This window comes from Arachis duranensis, chromosome 4 (assembly GCF_000817695.3).
Source record: "Arachis duranensis cultivar V14167 chromosome 4, aradu.V14167.gnm2.J7QH, whole genome shotgun sequence".
NCBI classification, from domain to species: Eukaryota; Viridiplantae; Streptophyta; class Magnoliopsida; order Fabales; family Fabaceae; genus Arachis; species Arachis duranensis.
Window position 1 is genome coordinate 22105874 of NC_029775.3, and position 20628 is coordinate 22126501.

The 20628-nt window shown below is 32.7% G+C and overlaps 2 protein-coding genes across 2 annotated transcripts; one reads left to right on the forward strand and one right to left on the reverse strand.

Annotated features, from left to right (window-relative positions):
• Positions 1-4099: 4099 nt before the first annotated feature.
• Positions 4100-8070, forward strand: LOC110280658 (uncharacterized). The gene is made up of 5 exons (XM_052260478.1): positions 4100-4112; positions 5465-5566; positions 5922-5989; positions 7785-7892; positions 7978-8070. The coding sequence occupies exons 1-5, from the start codon at positions 4100-4102 to the stop codon at positions 8068-8070; spliced, it is 384 nt and encodes a 127-aa protein (XP_052116438.1).
• A 4425-nt stretch (positions 8071-12495) lies between these two features.
• On the reverse strand, positions 12496-16968 carry LOC107483747 (eukaryotic initiation factor 4A-3). The gene is made up of 8 exons (XM_016104361.3): positions 16500-16968; positions 15675-15915; positions 15489-15569; positions 14612-14719; positions 14400-14519; positions 14035-14202; positions 13162-13248; positions 12496-12915 (listed from the first exon to the last, which is right to left on the reverse strand). Exons 1-8 carry the CDS (start codon positions 16799-16801, stop codon positions 12802-12804), a joined length of 1221 nt encoding a protein of 406 aa, XP_015959847.1. The 5' UTR covers positions 16802-16968; the 3' UTR covers positions 12496-12801.
• Positions 16969-20628: the final 3660 nt, after the last annotated feature.

Consider the following 20628-nt stretch of genomic DNA (forward strand, 5'->3'; position numbering starts at 1 on the left):
GTTTCTGGATTAGAACTAAAAGAACATGCAGTAAACATTAGTTAAATAATGGAAAAAAAATTCATATTGAGATATCTAGAACGACATTAATTTTCAATTTTTGGATAGAAAATTAACTGTAAGTAATACTCTCATTGCAGTAATTAAATATTGTCAAAATTCCTATCATACATTAAGCCTTTCTTTGGACCGACTTAATGCTCACATGGAAACTTAAACTTCACAAGCTATTTATTACCGCATATATTTTCTATTAATTGGCCAAACAATAACCTTTCTTTGGGCCGATCATTGACCGCATAACTAATAGAAAATAAACAAAAGTGTGCAATGCTTATTATTTGGCCAAACAATAAACTTCCTTTGGACCGATTATTGTCCGCATAAATAATAAGCATTACTTTATTCTTAATTAGTTACCCAAACATGTATTTACCATCAATGTGTATATAATTCGGCCAAATATAGACCTTCCTTTGGGCTGACTAATATTCACATGAATTATATATCACCATATTCCTTATGTTTTAAATAAATCAGTTTTCACAAAAGAGGCTACTTTAGCAGCATAATGTTCAATCAATTTATTCCAAAACCAAAATTTTATAAAATGGGTAGATATAATAATCCAAATTATTACTAGTTTCCTTATGTAACAATAAAAAAATTCTTTAAACTGCACAAGGATATAAATCTTAATGGTGTCTTTTCAGACCTTAAAAAAAATATGGTTATAACTATGAAATGAATTCATGTGCCAAAAAATTTGTGATCAGTTAACATTAAAATTAATCATTATAATTCTATCACTCACATATTATTAATGTGTATACATAATTTGGCCAAATATAAATCTTCTTTTAAATCGATTAATATTCGCATAAGTTACATACACAATAATTTTTATATTCCAAAAGAAATTATTAATTAATTTTACATCAAATTAATGACACATATAATTAAATCTGAAACAATCATAATAATACTCTATACTAATGTTTCAGAATAAATCAATTATTATATCAAATTAAAAAAATGGATATATATATATATATATATATACACGCAATAATATTAAAGCCATACCAAAGGCATAATAAAACCATACATATATGCACAGTAGCACACCCATAATATACGTATGTGTATAAAGAATTGCTATACAGGGTATTTGCATTAAAAAATTTAATCCTTGTGCTCGTGCATCAGTACCAGTTATATATAACGCGCACATACATACATATCGATTGAAAGAATAATAAAAAAATTGATATTTTTTATGACTAAATTATAGATGGCTCTGATACCACTTGTTGGAATAAATTAATTTCAATAATTCAGATTATCCATATTGAATCACCAAAATATATCATAATGCGAGAAAGTATACCTTTACTCATAGAAATCAGAAATTAACAGAAGGATTTGGATATTGTGGTTCTTTCGATCTTCCTCAACCAAAGCCTTCTGAATCCCTAGGCGGCTGAATTGTGACTCTTCTGATGGGGAAAGAGCAACAAATGCGGCTTTGGTATGTTGGAGACCGAAACCCTAAAGGCACTATTTATATTTGAGCATAACACCTATTAAACTCTAAAGTCCAAATAAAATAGTATCTAAAGTCTAAAAGATAATATATCTAAAATTCAAAAAATAATTATCTAAGGAACAAAAGATAATATATGTTTTTTATTTTCATTTAATTCCAAATCAAAAGTAATTATGACTTATTCAATTTAACAATTATAAGAATAAATGAGATCTTCATTATATAAGTCATTTAATTTGAAATAGCATAATTTGTGATTATAATTAATATATGTATTGTCCACAAATAAATTAGAAAATTAAAATAATTTTCTAACAATTCATACTGCATTCGTGTTTCGTTTTTGGTTGACAACACATATGTTTGTTATAGGATTCACTTATATTGTATTCAAGGATACAATTAAATTTAAATAATGTAGATTTGGACCATTTTCAAATCTGTTCACTCTCAAACTTCTTCCATGCCACTTTCTCTCACTCCGATTTCTCCTTTGAACTGCCACTGGTACCTCTTTTTCTTCTTCTTCTTTCTTATTAATTTGCTGATATTTCTTCTTTGTTAACAATAAATTTTTTCTTTGTCTTGCCTCCTCAGTTCTGTTTCAAATTTCTCACTGATAGCCCCTCTTGTTCTATATTTTTTTATTGTTTTTCATTTGTGTTGATAAGGAGTATTAGAAATGAGGTAAGAAAAACATGATAATTGATCATTGAAGCTATTTTGTTTCAAGCTAGTAGCTGTTATGCCCTCCTTTGTGCATCACACGGATCATGCAGTGAACTTCTATAATTAAGAATAGAACTAACAAAACTCATCAACCTATTTTTATTACGGAGTACAGACTATACAATTACCCAATAATGAATTTTTCAGTGGATCAAAACCAAGAAGTCAAGAACGAACTTTTATTTTTGTATATTGGATTATGAGTGGTGAAGTCTTTAAAGATGATCTAAATTAGGTGTTAAACATTGATGTGGGTGTTTACAAAACGTCAGTAACGTTTTCTCTGTATATAATTAAAATAATATTTTTTTACAAAATGTTAGTGACGTTTTATCTTTTTATATTTAAAAAAATATTTTTTTTACAAAACGTTAGTGACGTTTTGTACTACTATCATAGCAGTGTAAAATACCAAAATGAACAAATATTATCGTATTTCACATTAAAATTATCCATATCTAAAAATTTTAGCCAGTCAAAAACAGAGAAAAATGTTCTGCAATATCCTTCCTAAATAATATAAATCCAAATAATTATAAAATTGGGTAAAGTATATTTTTTATATTTGAAGTTTGCTAAAAGTTTTAAGACACCTGTAAGTAGGGGTGTAATCAGTTCGGTTTGGTTCGGTTTTGGACCGAAAACCAACTGAACCGACCTGTTCGGTTCTACAATGATGCCAACCATTCGGTTGGCTGCTTTCTAGACAACTGAACCGAACTGAACCGAATAACCATCGGTTTGGTTCGGTCAATTTTTTCGGTTTGTTTAAACCTAATAATCAGAATTTAAATTACCATAAAATGAAGTTTAAAATCGCCAATAAACTAGAATAACAAGAGTATAGCACATTCAAATTCAATACAAATTCAACTTGTTCTAACAATTAAACATAAAACAAAGACAATTAAAAATGTTTAGCAAACAACAAAAACAAACATAATTTAAAACATACTAAAAACAAAAACAACCACTTTAAACCAAATAAAAATCAAACAGCCACCATGCTAAATCTGAATTCACACCAGACTCATCATTATCTTCTCCGATTAGTGTAATTTCTAAAAAAAAAACAAAACAAAACAAAACAAAAATAACAAATTATGAAACAAGATAACAAATTAAAGATAATAATAATAATAATAATAATAATAATAATAATAATAATAATAATAATAATAATAATGCTTTAAGAATTCTTAGAAGTGAGAACAATGTAGAATATGTCATGTTACTTATCAAACACAACATGTCAAACCTCCCAAACATGGTTGCCACATGTCATAACCTTTTCTATTCTATTAACAGGTTTCCACTCACACCAACCTACACAAATTAACCTTCTATACTATCCTTATAATCTTATCATATATATTATCAAACACCACCTTGATTCTTTCACATCCATAACAAATTAATATATTAGCAAAATACATTTGAGTGATTATTAGCATCATCAATCATGGAGTCAAGAAATTGAAGGAAGAAAGAGCTGAACAAACTGCAAAAGATCTTGAAGAAATTAACAAAACTAAAAACCATGATCATGATGAACAACAACAAAAACCAGGTGTAATTGGTTCAGTGCTAAGAGCAGTTCATGACACAGGAAAGTGCTAAAGAGTAGTCATGCCTTAAAAAACCATATAAAATCACAAACGTCCATGTGAAAACAAAGAAAAACATATTATGTTTACATATTTTTCCATTCCTAGAAAAATCCAAGAATTTAGTCGTTACACTTAAAATGATTCAAGTAATAGTTACAATTTATAAATTAAAATAGTTCTCCAACCTTTTTTTTTCATTTATTCGTCAACAATGAAGAAGGCAGGTACTAGTTAAATAGTATAAATTGAAGAGAGTTTTAAAGAAGTCACATCTGAAGCCTTAGATTTCTCCGAATATATTACTCGTTGTCAAGCAACGCTAATTTGGTTTCATATCATTTTACATCACCATATGTTATCATCATCACTCACCGAGTATAGAATTTTTGCTTCTCATTACTTTCTAATTCTCTACATCTAATGATCTAAGAATCCAAATGGGTTGTTAAAAACATGGAGCTTGGTAGTTTCTAACGGCTCTATTTCACTCGTAGCAAAACACATTACAGTAAAAGCAACAACAATAAAAATTATGTAGGATGTAATTAATTCATTTAATTGTTTTGGAAGTAAGTTCTGTAGGATAATCAACCATAAAAATTTGAAAATCAAATTCTAACCTCGGAAGAAGAAGTTGTAGACTTGCAGCTTGTAAGAGAGAGCTCGAATTAGACTGCTCGGCGACTGGAGTGCTCCTCGGCAACTAAAGTGTTGCTCCGCGCGGATTGCTGCTCGGCGACGGACTGGACTGGAGTGCTGCTCGGCTTAGGGTTTGTTGTGGTGGCTACCCTACGACGGAGATGAATGGACGACACACTCTGTCACTTTGGCTCCCTCAGGCTCTCCTTCTCTCTGGCATGGAGGTCAGACACTCAGAGGTGGAAGAATAGGAGATGGAAGTGAGTTGTGAGTGTGTCACGTAAAAGGGGAAGAAGAAAGTTAGGGATTTGGCTGATGGCAACTCTTTTATTCCTAGGTTAAAGGGCAACTTTGAACACTCACTCTTCGGTTCGGTTCGGTTCGGTTCGATTTTAGCAAAGTCAACCAAAAACTGAATCGAACCGTTCGGTTTAGTTCAAAAAAAACCAATTTTTTTGGTTCTTCAATCAGTTGTTATAAATTTTGATTTGGTTCTGCAGTAATTTTCGGTCCGGTTCGGTAACTTACACCTCTACCCGTAAGTTTTATTGTTTCAATTTTCTATAGAGACTATGAAGTCCAGTTCAAAAACAGGAAAGTAGTTATGCAACAGGGCAACAGAATTGTGGTCCAAGTTAGCTAGAGTTGATTATAGAGTTTGTTGAGTTGGTTAGGAGTTAGCTAGAGTTGATTATCAGGGTTTATTGAGTTGGTTATGAGCTGTAATATAAAAGTCCATATCTTTTTGGGTGCAGTAATACCTTGAGAACAGGCTTAAGTACCTTGCGGATCAGAAGGCTAAAGGGATTAACCCATGCCCGCACAAGTTCTCTATGACCATGTCAATTAGTCAATACATTGAAAAATATGAATGATTGGAATGCTATTTTTGTAGTCAATACATCTTTTTGTAGTTTAATTATTTACATCTTTTAAGCCGTCACTGTGGCTGTTTTTGCAGAAGGGGCAGAAGCAAAAGAAGCTAGAAATGCTGGAGCTAATATAATTGGTGGTAAAGAACTTATTGAGGATATTGCTAGTAATAAACTGATTTATATATATTAATGTTCATCATATGAATTGATATTATAGCTTTTTCCCATTATAGTTTTTTTCCTTGAGATTCAAATATTCATTTTGACATGTCAAACTCGAGCGTGCTGATGTAGGAAAATGTGTTTTGTTAATCACATGCTTATGTTAGTTATGAGACATTTGTGTGCCATTAGTTATGCAGAGGAGATATTAAGCTTATCTTCCATGCTTTAGCAATGATAAATTTTTAGTTTTAATACCAATAATATAAAACCCTAAACTATGTGTTAGGCTTTTTTGTTTTTTGTGCTTATGTTATTCATATCTAATAGAATTTGTATTTGTATTAATTACTACAGGTGGTAATAATAAACTTAAAGTTGACAAGTGCTTCTCAACTCTTGGAATGGCACCTCATCTTGGAAAGGTATTTTGAATCTGTCATCTGAATGATTGATTAGATTTTTTGAAATATGAAGCTTATGCGAACTATTATTGGTGCACGAAATTTACACTCACACTAAGTAATTCCGCACAACTAACTAGCAAGTGCACTGGGTCGTCCAAGTAATACCTTACGTGAGTAAGGATCGATCCCACGGAGATTGCCGGCTTAAATCAAGCTATGGTTATCTTATTATTCTTAGTCAGAATATCAGTATGGTTCTTTAGTCTTAATTGTAAAAAGTGAAAGAGCATGAAATGAATATTTGTTACGTAGTAATGGAGAATGGGTTGGAGTTTTAGAGATGCTTTGTCCTTTGAATTTCTGCTTTCCTACTGTCTTCTTCTTCACGCACGCAGGTCTCCTTCCATGGCAAGCTGTATGTTGGTGGATCATCATTATCAATGGCTACCAGCCGTCCTCTAAGTGAAAAGGGTCCATGTACATGGCTAATCATCTGTTGGTTCTCACTAATGTTGGAATATGATCCATTGATCCTTTTGCGTCTGTCATCATGCCCAACATTCATGAGTTTGAAACTCGTCACAGTCATCCCTTCCCGGATCCTACTCGGAATACCACAGACAAAGTTTAGACTTTTTGGATCTTAGGAATGCTGCCAATTGATTCTAGCTTATACCACGAAGACTCTGATCTCACGAATTTGAATGCTCTGTTGTCAGGAGAGGCAGTCAAACTCGTGAGCCAAGAACCCAAGAGACATCCATTCAATCTAAGGTAGAATGGAAGTGGTTGTTAGGCACACGTTCATAGGTTGAGAATGGTGATGAATGTCACGGATCATCACATTCATCATGTTGAAGTGTGAATGAACATCTTAGAATAGAAACAAGCGAGATTGAATAGAAAACAGAAATACTTGCATTAATTCATCGAGACACTGCAGAGCTCCTCACCCCCAACCATGGGGTTTAGAGACTCATGCCGTCAAAGGTACAATTTCAGATGTAAAATGTCATGAGGTACAAAATAAATCTCTAAAAGTAGTTTATATACTCAACTAGTAACCTAGGTTTACAGAAAATGAGTAAACTAAGATAGATAGTGCAGAAATCCACTTCTGGGCCCACTTGGTGTGTGTTGGGGCTGAGCATTGAAGCTTTCACGTGCATAGGCCATTCTTGGAGTTAAACACCAGTTTGTAACCTGTTTCTGGCGTTTAACTCTGCTTTGCAACTTGTTTCTGGCGTTTGATACCAGAATAGGGCAGAAAGCTGGCGTTAAATGCCAGTTTGCGTCGTCTAAACTTGAGCAAAGTATGGACTATTATAATTGCTGGAAAGCCCTGGATGTCTACTTTCCAACGCAATTGAGAGTGCGCCATTTAGACTCCTGTAACTCCAAAAATTTCATTTCGAGTGCAGGGAGGTTAAAATCCAACAGCATCAGCAGTCCTCTATCAGCCTCTGAATCAGATTTTTGCTCAGGTCCCTCAATTTCAGCCAAAAAATATATGAAATCACAGAAAAACACACAAACTCATAGTAAAGTCCAGAAATGTAATTTTTGCATAAAAACTAATAAAAATATACTAAAAAGTAGCTAGATCCTACTAAAAACTATATTAAAACACCCCAAAAAGCGTATAAAATATCTGCTCATCAATTATGCAGATAGCACAATATCTTAGAAAGCGCAGGCTGATGCCAGACGAGAAATTAAGCGTATCCAATGCTTATTGACTTTCTAATTTTCTTTTTGAACAACACGGCATGAGTATATCGTATTAACTCGTGATTGAAAATATGTTTTACAGCTAGGTACTCTGACTAGTGATATTGCTGGTCAACTAAAAGAACTTAGGCAAGGCTGCATTGACTTTAAGATGGAAAATAAATCAATTTTGCATATTGGACTGGAAAAGGTGAAATTATGTTCTCCTTGAACTTCATATGGGAATTGCTATGCTGCACGAGATGTAATCTTATACTTAAAAGTACTATTTGCAGGTAAGCTACAAAGAAGAGGCTTTACGAGAGAATATGGACGCATTTATGAATGATGTCTTGCTTGCCAAGCTTGCTGGCTTAAAGAGTAAGTAGCACATATCCTTGTGCTTTTGTTTTTATTTTTTTTATCTTAGGAAAAAATATGATTTACCACTACCTACTGGGAAAGAAAATTTTTAATGTTTTAGCTCGTGAAATAGTGGAGTTGCATGTTAATAGTTAGTCACAAAAAATAACCAAGCACACTAAAAAGTTAAGTCTGAAATTTTTTTAAATACTCCCATGTCTCAACCTTGGCAGTGAACACTTTATCATTATTATTTTGTTAGTTTTTGGTGAAAGAAAACTTAATTATATGCCTTTTTCGGTTAGATATCCATGTAGTGAGATTTGACATGAGTTATCATACACAAAAAAAGATTGCCAAGTGAGTGCCATTATGCTTTTCCACCCTTTTAATTAAGAAGCATATTTTTCATTTTCGATGAAATTTTTTAGTTTTTAAATTTTCATCAAGCTAAAATTATTGATAGAAACTTTGATTCTTATAGATCAGATATGATTGGAGAAGAGATATGTTGGGTCTCGCCACACCTCGAAATGGTTCAATACTGCAGGCAGAAGTGTTAAGACAGGACTCATTGGTAGTGTCATTGTTTCACAAGTAATCATTTCTAGTGGATCAAACACTTATATTAGGCCAAAAACTATGAATTTAAAATAGTCTTTGAAGTTTGCACAGATTGATAAATCTGTAGTTTAATTTTTTTTTTCACATATGTTTTGTTAATTGTTATAAATTGGGGGTGTAGTGGACATGCTACAATCTTGCAAAGCTCAAATGTTGCTTGAAAATATGGGGTTAGTAGTCCTTTCTGGTATGCTAGTGGAGCAATAATCCAGGCATGAATCTTATATTACATTAAATATCTCTTCTGCATGTTGCTGTTTTTTTATTTTCTTCTTTTTTAAATTTCAGTGCTCCTAAATTTTGGAATTCGAAAAGTGAAGTAAGCCTGAGATTTGATATGGTGTATTGAACATGAACAGTTATTGTTGTTTGGAGTAATGGCTATAAAGATTAAAAGAAAGGCTCCTCATTATAACAGAAATTCTTAAATACTCTTGTTTTAGCTTTAACAGCTACTGCAACAGCTAGTGTAAGCATTAAGACTTGTTAACTCCATTGTTAGTTTGTCATTATTTCTGGATGATAATGGTATGGCTAAAAGTCAAGATCTATTTGCATTGTTTGCAATTACATTTATCTAGTTATGTTCATTGTTCAGGAGTTTGGATATAAGTCTGTATTTTATTATGTTATTTTTAATATTTTGTAGTTGTAATTAATATAATTGAAAAATGATGGTAGTGTGCTATATTTTGTTTTAAAGTATTTCTTTTATTTTAATTTTCTTCTACACTTTTAATGTCTTTCTTAAATATTTCTTTTTAATAATAAATTATTAGTAGTGTAATAATAGTGTAGATTAATTTTTAAAAAATATATTGACAGGTTTGAAATCTCCATAGAATAGCTCTTGTTTTTAAAATGAAAAAGTCTTTTTGTGAAGATTTTAAACCGCCACAAACATGGACCAAGAACAGCCACAAAAGATTAATATAAAACTCTACTAAACACACACAAAATTTTCCACAAATCATTTGATGGGATTATAAACCTTTATAAATAAGAGAAAAAACTACCACAAATAAATAAAAACCTTGTAGTACACTTTTTTTTTCCTCAAATTCACGAAAAATACAATACAAAAAATTATATTCAGTGGTATTAAAAAAACTGAGTGAAATTATCATTTTTCTTAATAATAATGTGTGTTTTAAGGTAATTTGATTTGAATTTGATTTAAAAAAAAAAACCATAGATTTCTATATACCTTTAGTAAGCAGCTGTTTGATTTTTCTTTTTATTTTTTATATTTTTTATTTTTAATAAGGCTTATGTAATAAATAAGTAATGAAATGTTTTGATTTTTAGTTTACTTATTAATATATCCTTAAAAAGTGTTTATATTGTCTTAAAATTTTAAAATAGTAAGTGACTTTCTTACTCTTGATATATTAAATAATTTTTTAATTAAATAATATAAATAATTAGAAGAATGTGAAATAAGGAAATTTTTATTTATTTCATAGTATAAATTATTTGTTCCTATTATATTTATCTATAATTTATTATTTTCTATCTTTTTTTTTTAATTTTGTTGTAATAAATGGATCATATATCAGCTCATTTTTTTATAATAGATTTTCATTACGTATTATACGTTGTTATGAGTTGTTGGAGTGTATCGTATTGATATGGAGTTAAATTTTTTTTTAAACAATAATACACAAATCAGAGGGTAGATATTGTGAAAGAGAGAAAATCTAGCCTCCGATTTGTGTTCAAACTTGATTGATGAACAAATCGGACCCTAAATATTGTGTGTACGAAATTTTTTTTTGTAAAATGTGTAACGAATCGGAGAGTAGGTTAAAAAAATTGAAAACCCAAATTGATGGATCAGAGTTGAGGATTTAAAAAAAATCTAACTTACGATTTATGTCATACTAAATCAGACCTTTAGATTTGTTAACGCCGTCTTCCACATCCCTAAATAACATTCAAAACTTCAATAATGATGAATAACACATTAATTTTTTCAATATCAAAATAAAAAAAAGTGTCATATATCACTATGGAATAGTGAGCACAGCCAAATTTGATCCTCCAAAAACCCTAAAACTCAATAATAGAGAAAGAATGGCTTATGAAATAATTATTGGGCTTCTTGTGATCATTGTTTTGGTCATGGGTTATTATTCGCTTTGGGCAAAGTCCAAACAAAGGCTAAGTATAGTGCCACGACCAAAACCAAGAAAGCCTAAGTGTTGTGAGGCTTGTTGCCTTCAAAATTGGGCGGCTTATTGAGCCTATTGGGCTTAAAAGACTAGAAAATAATATTTTTAGGTTATGTTTAGTTTGAGATAAAAAAAATAAATTCCGATAATAAATATACCTGGCTGTGTACTTTTTTCACTAAACATGGAAAAAAAAAATTACTCTTGCACACTTAACAGTAAATCCTTTTTAAAATTTAACAATATGCAGTGAGAAATGAAAAAAAAAATACAATTGATTTGCTAATCGATTGAACAAAACAAAAGGGTGTATTTTTTTATTAAAGAAAGGTTCTATATTGAGATTAATAAAAATCTCTCTTTAAGAGTGGCATTACATTCAGAGAATTTTATTTCTTTTTGATTTTTCACAAATAACCTCTAATCCGGCAGGTCAGACTAACTTGGGAATCTAAGTTTTATTTAAAATTTTTTCGTTAGCCTATAAATTACCGCTAAACTAACTATTTAATCAACCCAAGTTGATGGAATTGAGAGAATCTATCTCTAATCTGCACCAAGGCAAATTCATATCTAGTTGAGGACCTCTTGATAGTTTGAAATGAAATTTTTTGGCTTAAATAATCAAGGAAAATTTTGATACAACATAAACTTCTACAATATATCTTATTTTGCATCTAGGTATATAATTATAAGGCTGCGTCTCTGGTGCCATGGCTATGGTAGCTAACGGTGACTATGAGTTGACTCTTCAATCAGATAGTGACAAGTGGAGTGTTCTTTAGTGTGGTTAAGTTGTCTTGACAAAATTAAGCACGATCAAATTTTATTGTGTTACCGTGAGGATACGATAGCTATTACGTGATATGCAAAGGTTAGAAATGTCAAATCATGCGACCTGTGCATAACAGATAGCAAAAGCAGCGCTGGATCTACCATCGAAAGTCGCAGTTTTTTCATGAACCAGATGGACATCTCTACGAAAACATTCGGCAAGGACAAGGACCGCAACAGAGGACGGAGGACTTCAATGGTAACAGCAGCGACATAACACACACAGGAATGAAAATCTATAAAGCGCCTATGTCAAAACACGTTCGGCAGGATGTTCAGGTTATGATTGGTTTCTAATCTGGGTTGGGTTTGGCCAAAGCCTTGTCCAGAAAAAAACAAAAAAAAGTGTTGCAGGTAGCCATGATTGGACGGTTGAGGGTGTAACAGAGAGAAAATGAAGAAGAAAAAAAAAATCAAAGACAAAAAAAATCCTTTTTGTTTACGTGTAAAGAAATAATCGTAGCAACTAGCATAGCCATCATAGCCACAAGTGAGCTCATTGAAAATCTAAGTTCTGGATCTTGAATTAATCAGCTCCAAAACTACGTAAATACATCAAGTTCTAGAAAAAAACTATATCTTCCAATAGTTCAAAAACCTAAACGAACTACATTTTTTATCCCTTATTAGTAATGACTAGACACTACAACTGACCATTGATTTACCAATAGTGTTAAAAATTAAAATTGTTCACAAAGAAAATCGGGCACTTGAGCATTGTTTCTCCGAGAGCCCAAAAAAGAAGGGCCTTATTTTTTAAACTAGAATAAGATAACCGCAAAAATCAAAAGGAGCATAAATTAGTTAAAACATTAAAACTAATTCAGAAGATTATAGCAGATGTGAATTTGGAAACATTAAATTACAGAATCTTACATGAGACAAATCAACTCAACACAATTTACACGTTAACCGCACCAGCATTGTAAAGCTCAACATCCAGAATACTGGTACAGTCAAGTACACTGTATTAAAGGGAGAAAAACATTTAATTGGCCCAATGCCAATGTTTACAGGCATATCACAGAAAAATCCTGAGCAAAACCACATCCAGAACTACTCACCTACGGCTAGAACATACGACAAATCCACTCCACCCATCACATCAAATGCCAAATATATACTTTATATAAGATCAGCAACATTCATTGGCATTTCATCTATCTGAGTACTGTAATATTGCTCAATATCTCTCAAGATCTTGATGTCATCACTTTTGACAAAATTTATTGCAACACCCTGCAAACCATGATCAAGCCTAAGTATAACTGTATAAGTAAATGTGTATGCATACAATATACATAGTTGCTGCATTAGAGGACAGAAAACAAAATGGGAGAACTGGAGTGTAAGGTTGATGAAAGCAACCAAAAACCTCTCAAACCTCGGTGTAAATTGAAGATTTTGACATGAAAATAGGACTGGGTGAGGGTGACCACTCAGTTAAAGCACAAAATGTTTAACAAGTTTAAACAAGTGGAATACCTTGCGTCCAAATCGTCCAGATCGGCCAATTCGATGAATGTAGAGCTCTCGATTATTTGGAAGGTCATAGTTGATAACTAGAGAAACCTGAAGCAGATGCATGGATCAATGTTAGCAATTAGACAATTACTGTTCTTCTACATAACATCCAAATGCAAGGAATAGACAGCAAATCTCATCAATTTTTGTGGTATGTCATTTGAAATAAACAACTAAAATTTCATTATAGTCAATATATTCAAAACAGACATTTTGGGGTTTTTGTTAACCAAAATCAATGCCCCTGCCATGACACCTAAGACCTACAAACCAAGAATTAAAATCCATATTTAACTGGGGAAATAGCAAGATATAAACTATCAAATTTAACAGTAAGTTATAACGGGACTATTAATCCTTGGCTGAGGTCCAAAATTTAAATGTTTCACCACCATATAAGAACAATTAGCTACTTCTCTGCACGGTGAGTGAGAGAAACCAAGAAACAAAAACACAGAAAACGGCCTAGGATGTAAACATGGGTGAAACCCCATCTCGCCAAATCCATCAGTAATACATTCTACTGTTACAGCTAATGGTTTATTTGATTGATTTTGTTCTAGCTAATATTCAAAAGGGATTCGCATGTATTGGTACATAGTCTATCCCTTTAGGTCCTAGCCATTATCTTCTGTATCTATATGATGAGGATGAGGATGAGGATGAAGATTTCTTGTCCTCTTTTGCAAACTAATATTAATATAATTTCATTTTCTATCAAGAAAGAAGATAAGACTGACTGGAAAACATACTCCAAATACTGAAGAGGGAAGTAGATACGTGAATTCATGAAAGAAAATAAAAGAGATGTAAAGGACAGGAAAAACAACTCACCTGCTGCACATCAAGGCCACGAGCCCAAACATCTGTTGTTATTAGTACACGAGTTGTACCAGAGCGAAACTCTGCCATGATTGCATCTCTTTCTCTCTGTGGCATGTCGCCATGCATTGCTGAGACAGTGAAATTATTGTTACGCATTTTCTCAGTTAACCAATCCACCTGTTCCAAATGAACACAAATATTAGAATGTGATGGACAATAAATGAATAAACTAAAAGATCACCAACACCAAACTCATTAGTACAGAGTGTAGATATATATTATAGCACAGCATTTAATAATCTACTTTTTACAATGCACTCGATCGGGAAGAGAAATGGGATGCCCATCCTACAAAACTGGAACTTTTTATTTACCTTTCGCTTAGTGTTGCAGAATATAACAGCTTGAGTAATAGTGAGTGTATCATAAAGATCACACAGGGTATCAAATTTCCATTCTTCCCTTTCAACGGCAACAAAAAATTGCTTGATGCCCTGTTGTTCAGGAGTAGGGAAGTTGTATCAATAATCAGTATCCTCCAGTTAAAATGGAAAAGGTAATCAGCAATGGAGAAAAAGCTACTCACCTCTAATGTCAACTCATCACGTTTTACAAGAATCCTTATAGGATCTGTCATGAACTTGTTTGTCATTTCCAGTATTTCATGAGGAAGGGTAGCAGAAATCAAGACAACCTACATCATAAAAACAGATTAAATACAGTATACTTCATGGTGCTAATAAGGCTCTGGCCAATTACAACACAGGATGAAATGGAGAAAAAGATACAGACGAGACTGTTCCACAAGATCTGCAGCATGGGCAATATTCATATCATACCCATATGTAACTGCCAGCGAGGACCCTAAAAGACACCTATGGTAAATCAATATACCAACCTCAGAAATAGACATTTGGCTCACTGGACCAGCATAAGTTTGTCAACCAGAAATCATCTGGAACTAAAATTCGAGTAAAGAATATCCTCAGTTCCTCACTTAAAGTGCTTCAGTTTTTTTAGCTAAGAAAGAAAAAGCAATGTTTATCTAAAATTTGTATGTCCTTTTATCACTTAAACAAAGCATATTTTCTCAAAAAACTAATCAGAGTCTATCGTTTGGTCAAAACATCAAACTGAACTCTCAAGTCTCATGCCACTGACTTTTAAGTTCTAATTTTTACTAAACAGATTGTACACAAACAAGCCTACAAATGCCTTGAAGAACCTTCACACTTCCATAATCACTACCCAAATTTTTATTACTTGAAATGACAGTATTGTTTAATATAATATCTGTTTATTTTAATTATCATAGCTCAAACTATATTCAGCCACTATCCACTTGCCAAAGACTTACTATAAATATATATCTTTGATTGAACGATAAACATATAACATTTGCATCTGTATAAATTTCTTTTGAATAATATTAGGCAACATCAGGGCATCAAGAAAGAGAGAACCTGAAGATCTGGGGGGAGATATCTGTACACATCATAAATCTGATCTTTAAACCCTCTGCTCAACATTTCATCAGATTCATCCTGTCAATGAAATGAAAATCATAAGATACTCCATGACAATATAAGCACAACTATTTATAATATAAATAATATCAAATACACGCAAATGAGAAGCAATGAACTCACAAGAACTAGCATCTTTATATCTCTTGTACGCAATGTTCTCCTCTTGATCATGTCACAGACACGACCAGGAGTTCCCGACACCACGTGAACTCCATATTCAAGCTTCCTTATATCTTCTCCCACACTTTTACCCCCAATGCAAGCATGTGCTTGTATGTTTATGAAATCCCCAATAGCCAATATAACCTTTTCAGTCTGTGAGGCCAGTTCCCTTGTTGGAGACAATATTAAGGCCTGGACTCTGTTCAGAAATTACAAAACCCAAACCAAAATAAGTAAACAAACAACACATGCAAAAGACGATAATAATCGCATAAATCTCGCAAAAAATCACCTAATGAAATTACTTCGGGACAGAATTATGCTCCTAGCTTTACTAACATAATAACATTACATGATAGAAGAGAATAGAGCAAAGTTTCTTAGGAGATAGCTATCAGGTTCACTCAATTACCATGCTGCATGCATACCATATACAGAATTCGCTATACTGCATATTACACACGTGATTGTACCCAACAAGGTGCTTATAATCAAATCAGGAATAACTAAGGAACTGAGTACCAAAACGAATCTTGTAAGCATTAACATTTAGAACAGATATTCAACTTCTCCTTATTATCCTTCAATAGAATTCCTAAATTCATACCACCACATAACCTATCGTTATAAACTATTTGAAAACCCTAATCTATAAATTAAAACCCAACTTAAACAAATTTGTGCGTGCATTAAGCAGTAGAATTCTTTTCCTTTTTTTTTTAATTCGTAATAATGCTTAAACAAATGCAGTAAAACAGAAACAATGAAATTGAAGGTGCGTACTCTCTCTTGGAGGTATCAACGAACTGGCAAACGGTGAGTGCAATCATGGAGGTCTTGCCGGTTCCAGATTGAGCCTGAGCGATGACGTCACGGCCCTGTATGATTGGCGTCACGGCACGCTGTTGGATTGCGGAGGGTTTCTCGAATCCGTACTGGTAGATCCCTCTGAGCAGATCGTCCTTTATTCCCATCTCCTCGAAGCTCGCTATCGCCTTTACCCCCTCCGTCGTCTCGAACTCCAGCTCCTCCGCAGCGTTCGCCGCACGCCGCCGGTTGGCCGGCACCACCGACGTCGTCGCCATCACCTCCAGAAAACTCAAATTAAAAAAGAAAAAAGGCTTTTTTTCGGGGTATGTTTCAAGGTTTTGGCGATTTTGGTTCGTGGGAGCTGGGAAGTAGGAGGAGAGAGAAAGAGAGAACGTAACGGGAGTGTTGTTCGTGTTTGTGTTGGTTGTTTCTGTGCCCTAAACCAGATAGAAAAAATTTAAAAGGGTTAGTCGATAAGTTTGGATGTTCAGCCCAATAAGGCCCATAATGTTTGGGCGTTTGCTAATTTGGACCTCTTATTCTTTCTCATTGGAAATGGACAGATTACCCAAGAGCTTGAAAATATCTAACAATGTTATTTTTTCCGACCCAAATGTGGATGAAATGTATAATTAAATTCTATAAGAACCCAAGACCAAAAAAAAAAAAATATTTTTATAAGAATCAAGAAAAGACCAAATGATATAATGTCTTCATTTTCACATAAAGATTTTGAATTAAAGTCTCACTCCTAACTTTGGAAAAAAAAAAAGAAAAAAAAGAGAAATAGAGAATGAAAAAGAAAACACACAAAATTGGAGAACAACTGAAAAGGAAAAAGGAAATGCAGGTTCCTATACTGTGAAATTAGCAAGTGATGATGAAGAAGACAACACTATAAAAGACATTCAAAAAAAAATCAAGATAGGCAATTAGGAAGAGCTAGGGAGACATCACAGAAATAAAAAATTTGTTCAAACGGATAAAGCCTGCCATCCTTTTTCTTTTGAAAATTAGAGTTAAGAAAAATTATGTAAACAAGATTAAAAGAAAGCTTAACTTTAATAAAACTTTTTGTATCGAACCTCGGGGATTGTCTAGAAGTCTGTAAATTTGGTAGAAAATTCAGATCATTCTCCTTTAATATTAGATCTTCAGCCAAAGGTAAGAGCAAGTAAGTTTTTTAAATTTGAACCATATTGAGTTGAACATAAAAAATGCAAAGAGATCATTAAAAAGGGTTGAAAAGAAGGAAATAGGACTGAACCGGAGGATTGGACCAAGATTCAAAGATGAATGGAGAGCTGTAAGAAGGAGTTAAAAAATTAGAGTCGAACCACTTTTAAAAGAGCAGATAAGGAAATTGAAAAGTTGAAGATTAAGTTACAAGCTTTACAGGATTCAGAATTTATAGAAGAGCAACAAGAGAAAATACTATCAACTAAAAAGAGGCTAACTCAACTTTAGAGACAAGAGGAGATGTTTTGAGGATAAAGAGCTAAAGTGAAGTGGTTGAGGTTCAGAGATATGAATACTATCTTTTTTCATGCTTTTACTATCCAAAGGAGAGATGAAAATCATATTGAAAAGTTGGGAGATTCAAGGGGCGAATGGATTAGTGGTTAAAAAGAGATAATAAATCTCACTGTTAATCATTATGAAAAATTGTTCACAACTAAAATAAAATTAAACATGGAGGATTATATCAAGTATATTCTCAGGAGGATTACTCAAAACATGAATGACATGCTGAATGAAAGAGTAACAGATAAAGAGATTAAAGATGCAGTCTTTAGCATAAGAAGTTTGAAGGCACCGAGACCGGACGGTTTTAATGGGTTGTTCTATCAAAAGAACTAAAATATTATTAATAAAGAGGCATGTGAAGTTGTGGAGAATTTCTTCCAGCAAAAAACCATTTCAGAGGAGATTAGTGAGACAACTCTGGTTCTGATCCCGAAGGTGAAGCAACTTGAGAATCTTAACCACCTTAGACCTATAAGTTGCTGCAATTTTTTGTATAAGATCATTTATAGGATTATGGTACTTACATTAAGGAAATTGATTGACAAGATCATATTTTCGATTCAAAGTACTTTTGTTGGAGGTAGACAAATTCAGGATAATATTGTAATTATATAAGAAGTCTTTCATGAGTTGAATAAGAAAGGAAAAGGGAGTTCTCAAAATTTGGTAATAAAAATTGACATGAATAAGGTCTATGATAGATTAGAGTGAGATTTTTTGGAAGTCACTCTTAAAGCGTTTGATTTTTAAGAAAGCTGGGTCAAGCTGATCATAGAATGTGTTAAGAGTGTAAATTATAGAATTAAGATAAATGGTAATTTATCCAGAAAAATCAAGCCACAAAAAGGCCTTAGGTAGGGGAATTCCCTTTCTCCATACTTATGCATCATAGCAGCTGATGTTTGTACTATATTAATAGAAAAGGCATTAAGAGAAAAGAGAATATCGGAGTTAAGAATTGCCCCAACAGCCCTAGTCATATCTCACCTTCTTTTTGCTGATAACTGTATTATCTTTTCAGAAGTAAATGAGAAAGTGGTGTATCTGATTATATCTATTTTTAACATGTATACAGAGGCCTCAAGACAAATGATTAACTTAGAAAAGTTGTACATAACCTTTAGTAATCAAGTTTCTATTCAAAAAAGAGATAATATTAAAAAATTTTAAATATGACATCATGGGACAATCTAGAAAAATATCTTAGCCTCCCTGAATATTGGGGGAGATAAAAAAAATTAAAGCTCTTGCATGGATTAAAGAAAAAATTATGAAAAAGCTTGAGGGATAGAAAGAGAAGTTTCTCAATCAAATAGGAAAAAAGGTACTCAGCAAAGTAGTAGCTCAAGTCATACCACTATATGCTATGAATATAGTGAAATTTTCAAAAGATTTTTGTCATAAGCTAAGTAGTAAAGTGACAAGATTTTGGTGAGCTTCAAGTGGGAAAGAAAAAGGGATTTATTGGAAGAGTTGGAAAAACATCAGTGGGAGTAAAAAAAATGGGAGTCTCGGATTCAAAGATTTTCATATTTAGAATATAGTTCACCTAGTTAAACAAGTATGGAGATTATTGGAGAATTCTGAGGCTATTTGGTTCAGAATCCTAAAAGCTTTATACTTTTTAGATTGTGAATTTTGGGAGCCAAAGATAAAAAAGGAACATCTTAGGCATGGAAGAGTCTATTGCAAGAAAGAGATTTAATTTTAAAGAAAGGGAAATGGAGCATTGGAAATGGAAAAATGGTCAGAATTTGGGAGAATAATTGGACTATAGGTAATACCAGCTTGTACGGACAGCAAAATCTAAATATTAACAAAGTTAAACAGCTGCTAAAAGAGAGCGAAGGCTAGAATTTTCAAAAAATAAGAGCCATGTTTGATTAAGAGAGTTTTGAGAGAATAGTAAGAACTCCTGTAAGCATATTAGGAAGAGAAGACACCTTAATTTGGCAATATTGTAGAGATGGCAAGTACTTAATAAAGTCTGGATATCATGTGACTAAAATGGATAGTCTAGAATTGGATTTAGATTAACCATCAACAAGCGAGAACAAAAAAGAGCTATGGAAACAAATTTTGGGGCTTCGAGTCCCACAGAAAATTAAAATGTTCCTTTAAAAAGCATCACACAATATTTGTTCAGTTTATGATAATTTGAGGAAAAAATTAAATTACTAACAATTTTTATTGCTCAATTTGTGTGCAGGAGGTGGAGACTACAAAACATGCATTACTTCTATGTCAATGGACAAGGGTAGCATGGTTTGGTTCACAAATCCAATGCTGCCCAACTAAACAGACAGTTATAACTTTTGAAAATTGGTTGCTGAACATTATAAAGAGAATTAAAGATACAGGAGCAGAACACTAGAACAGGATCATTAGCAAGGTAGTTTTCTTAATTTAAGAGATTTAGAAAACTAGAAATCTAAAAGTCCACCAGAACATTGAATCAAATCCAAGAATTAAAATAGCTAGAGCTAAGATCCTAGAGAAAGAGTTCTATGCAAATATAAAGAATAACTGTAAGAACCAAATTTTTAGTAAACAGACTTTTCTGGCTATGAAAAAA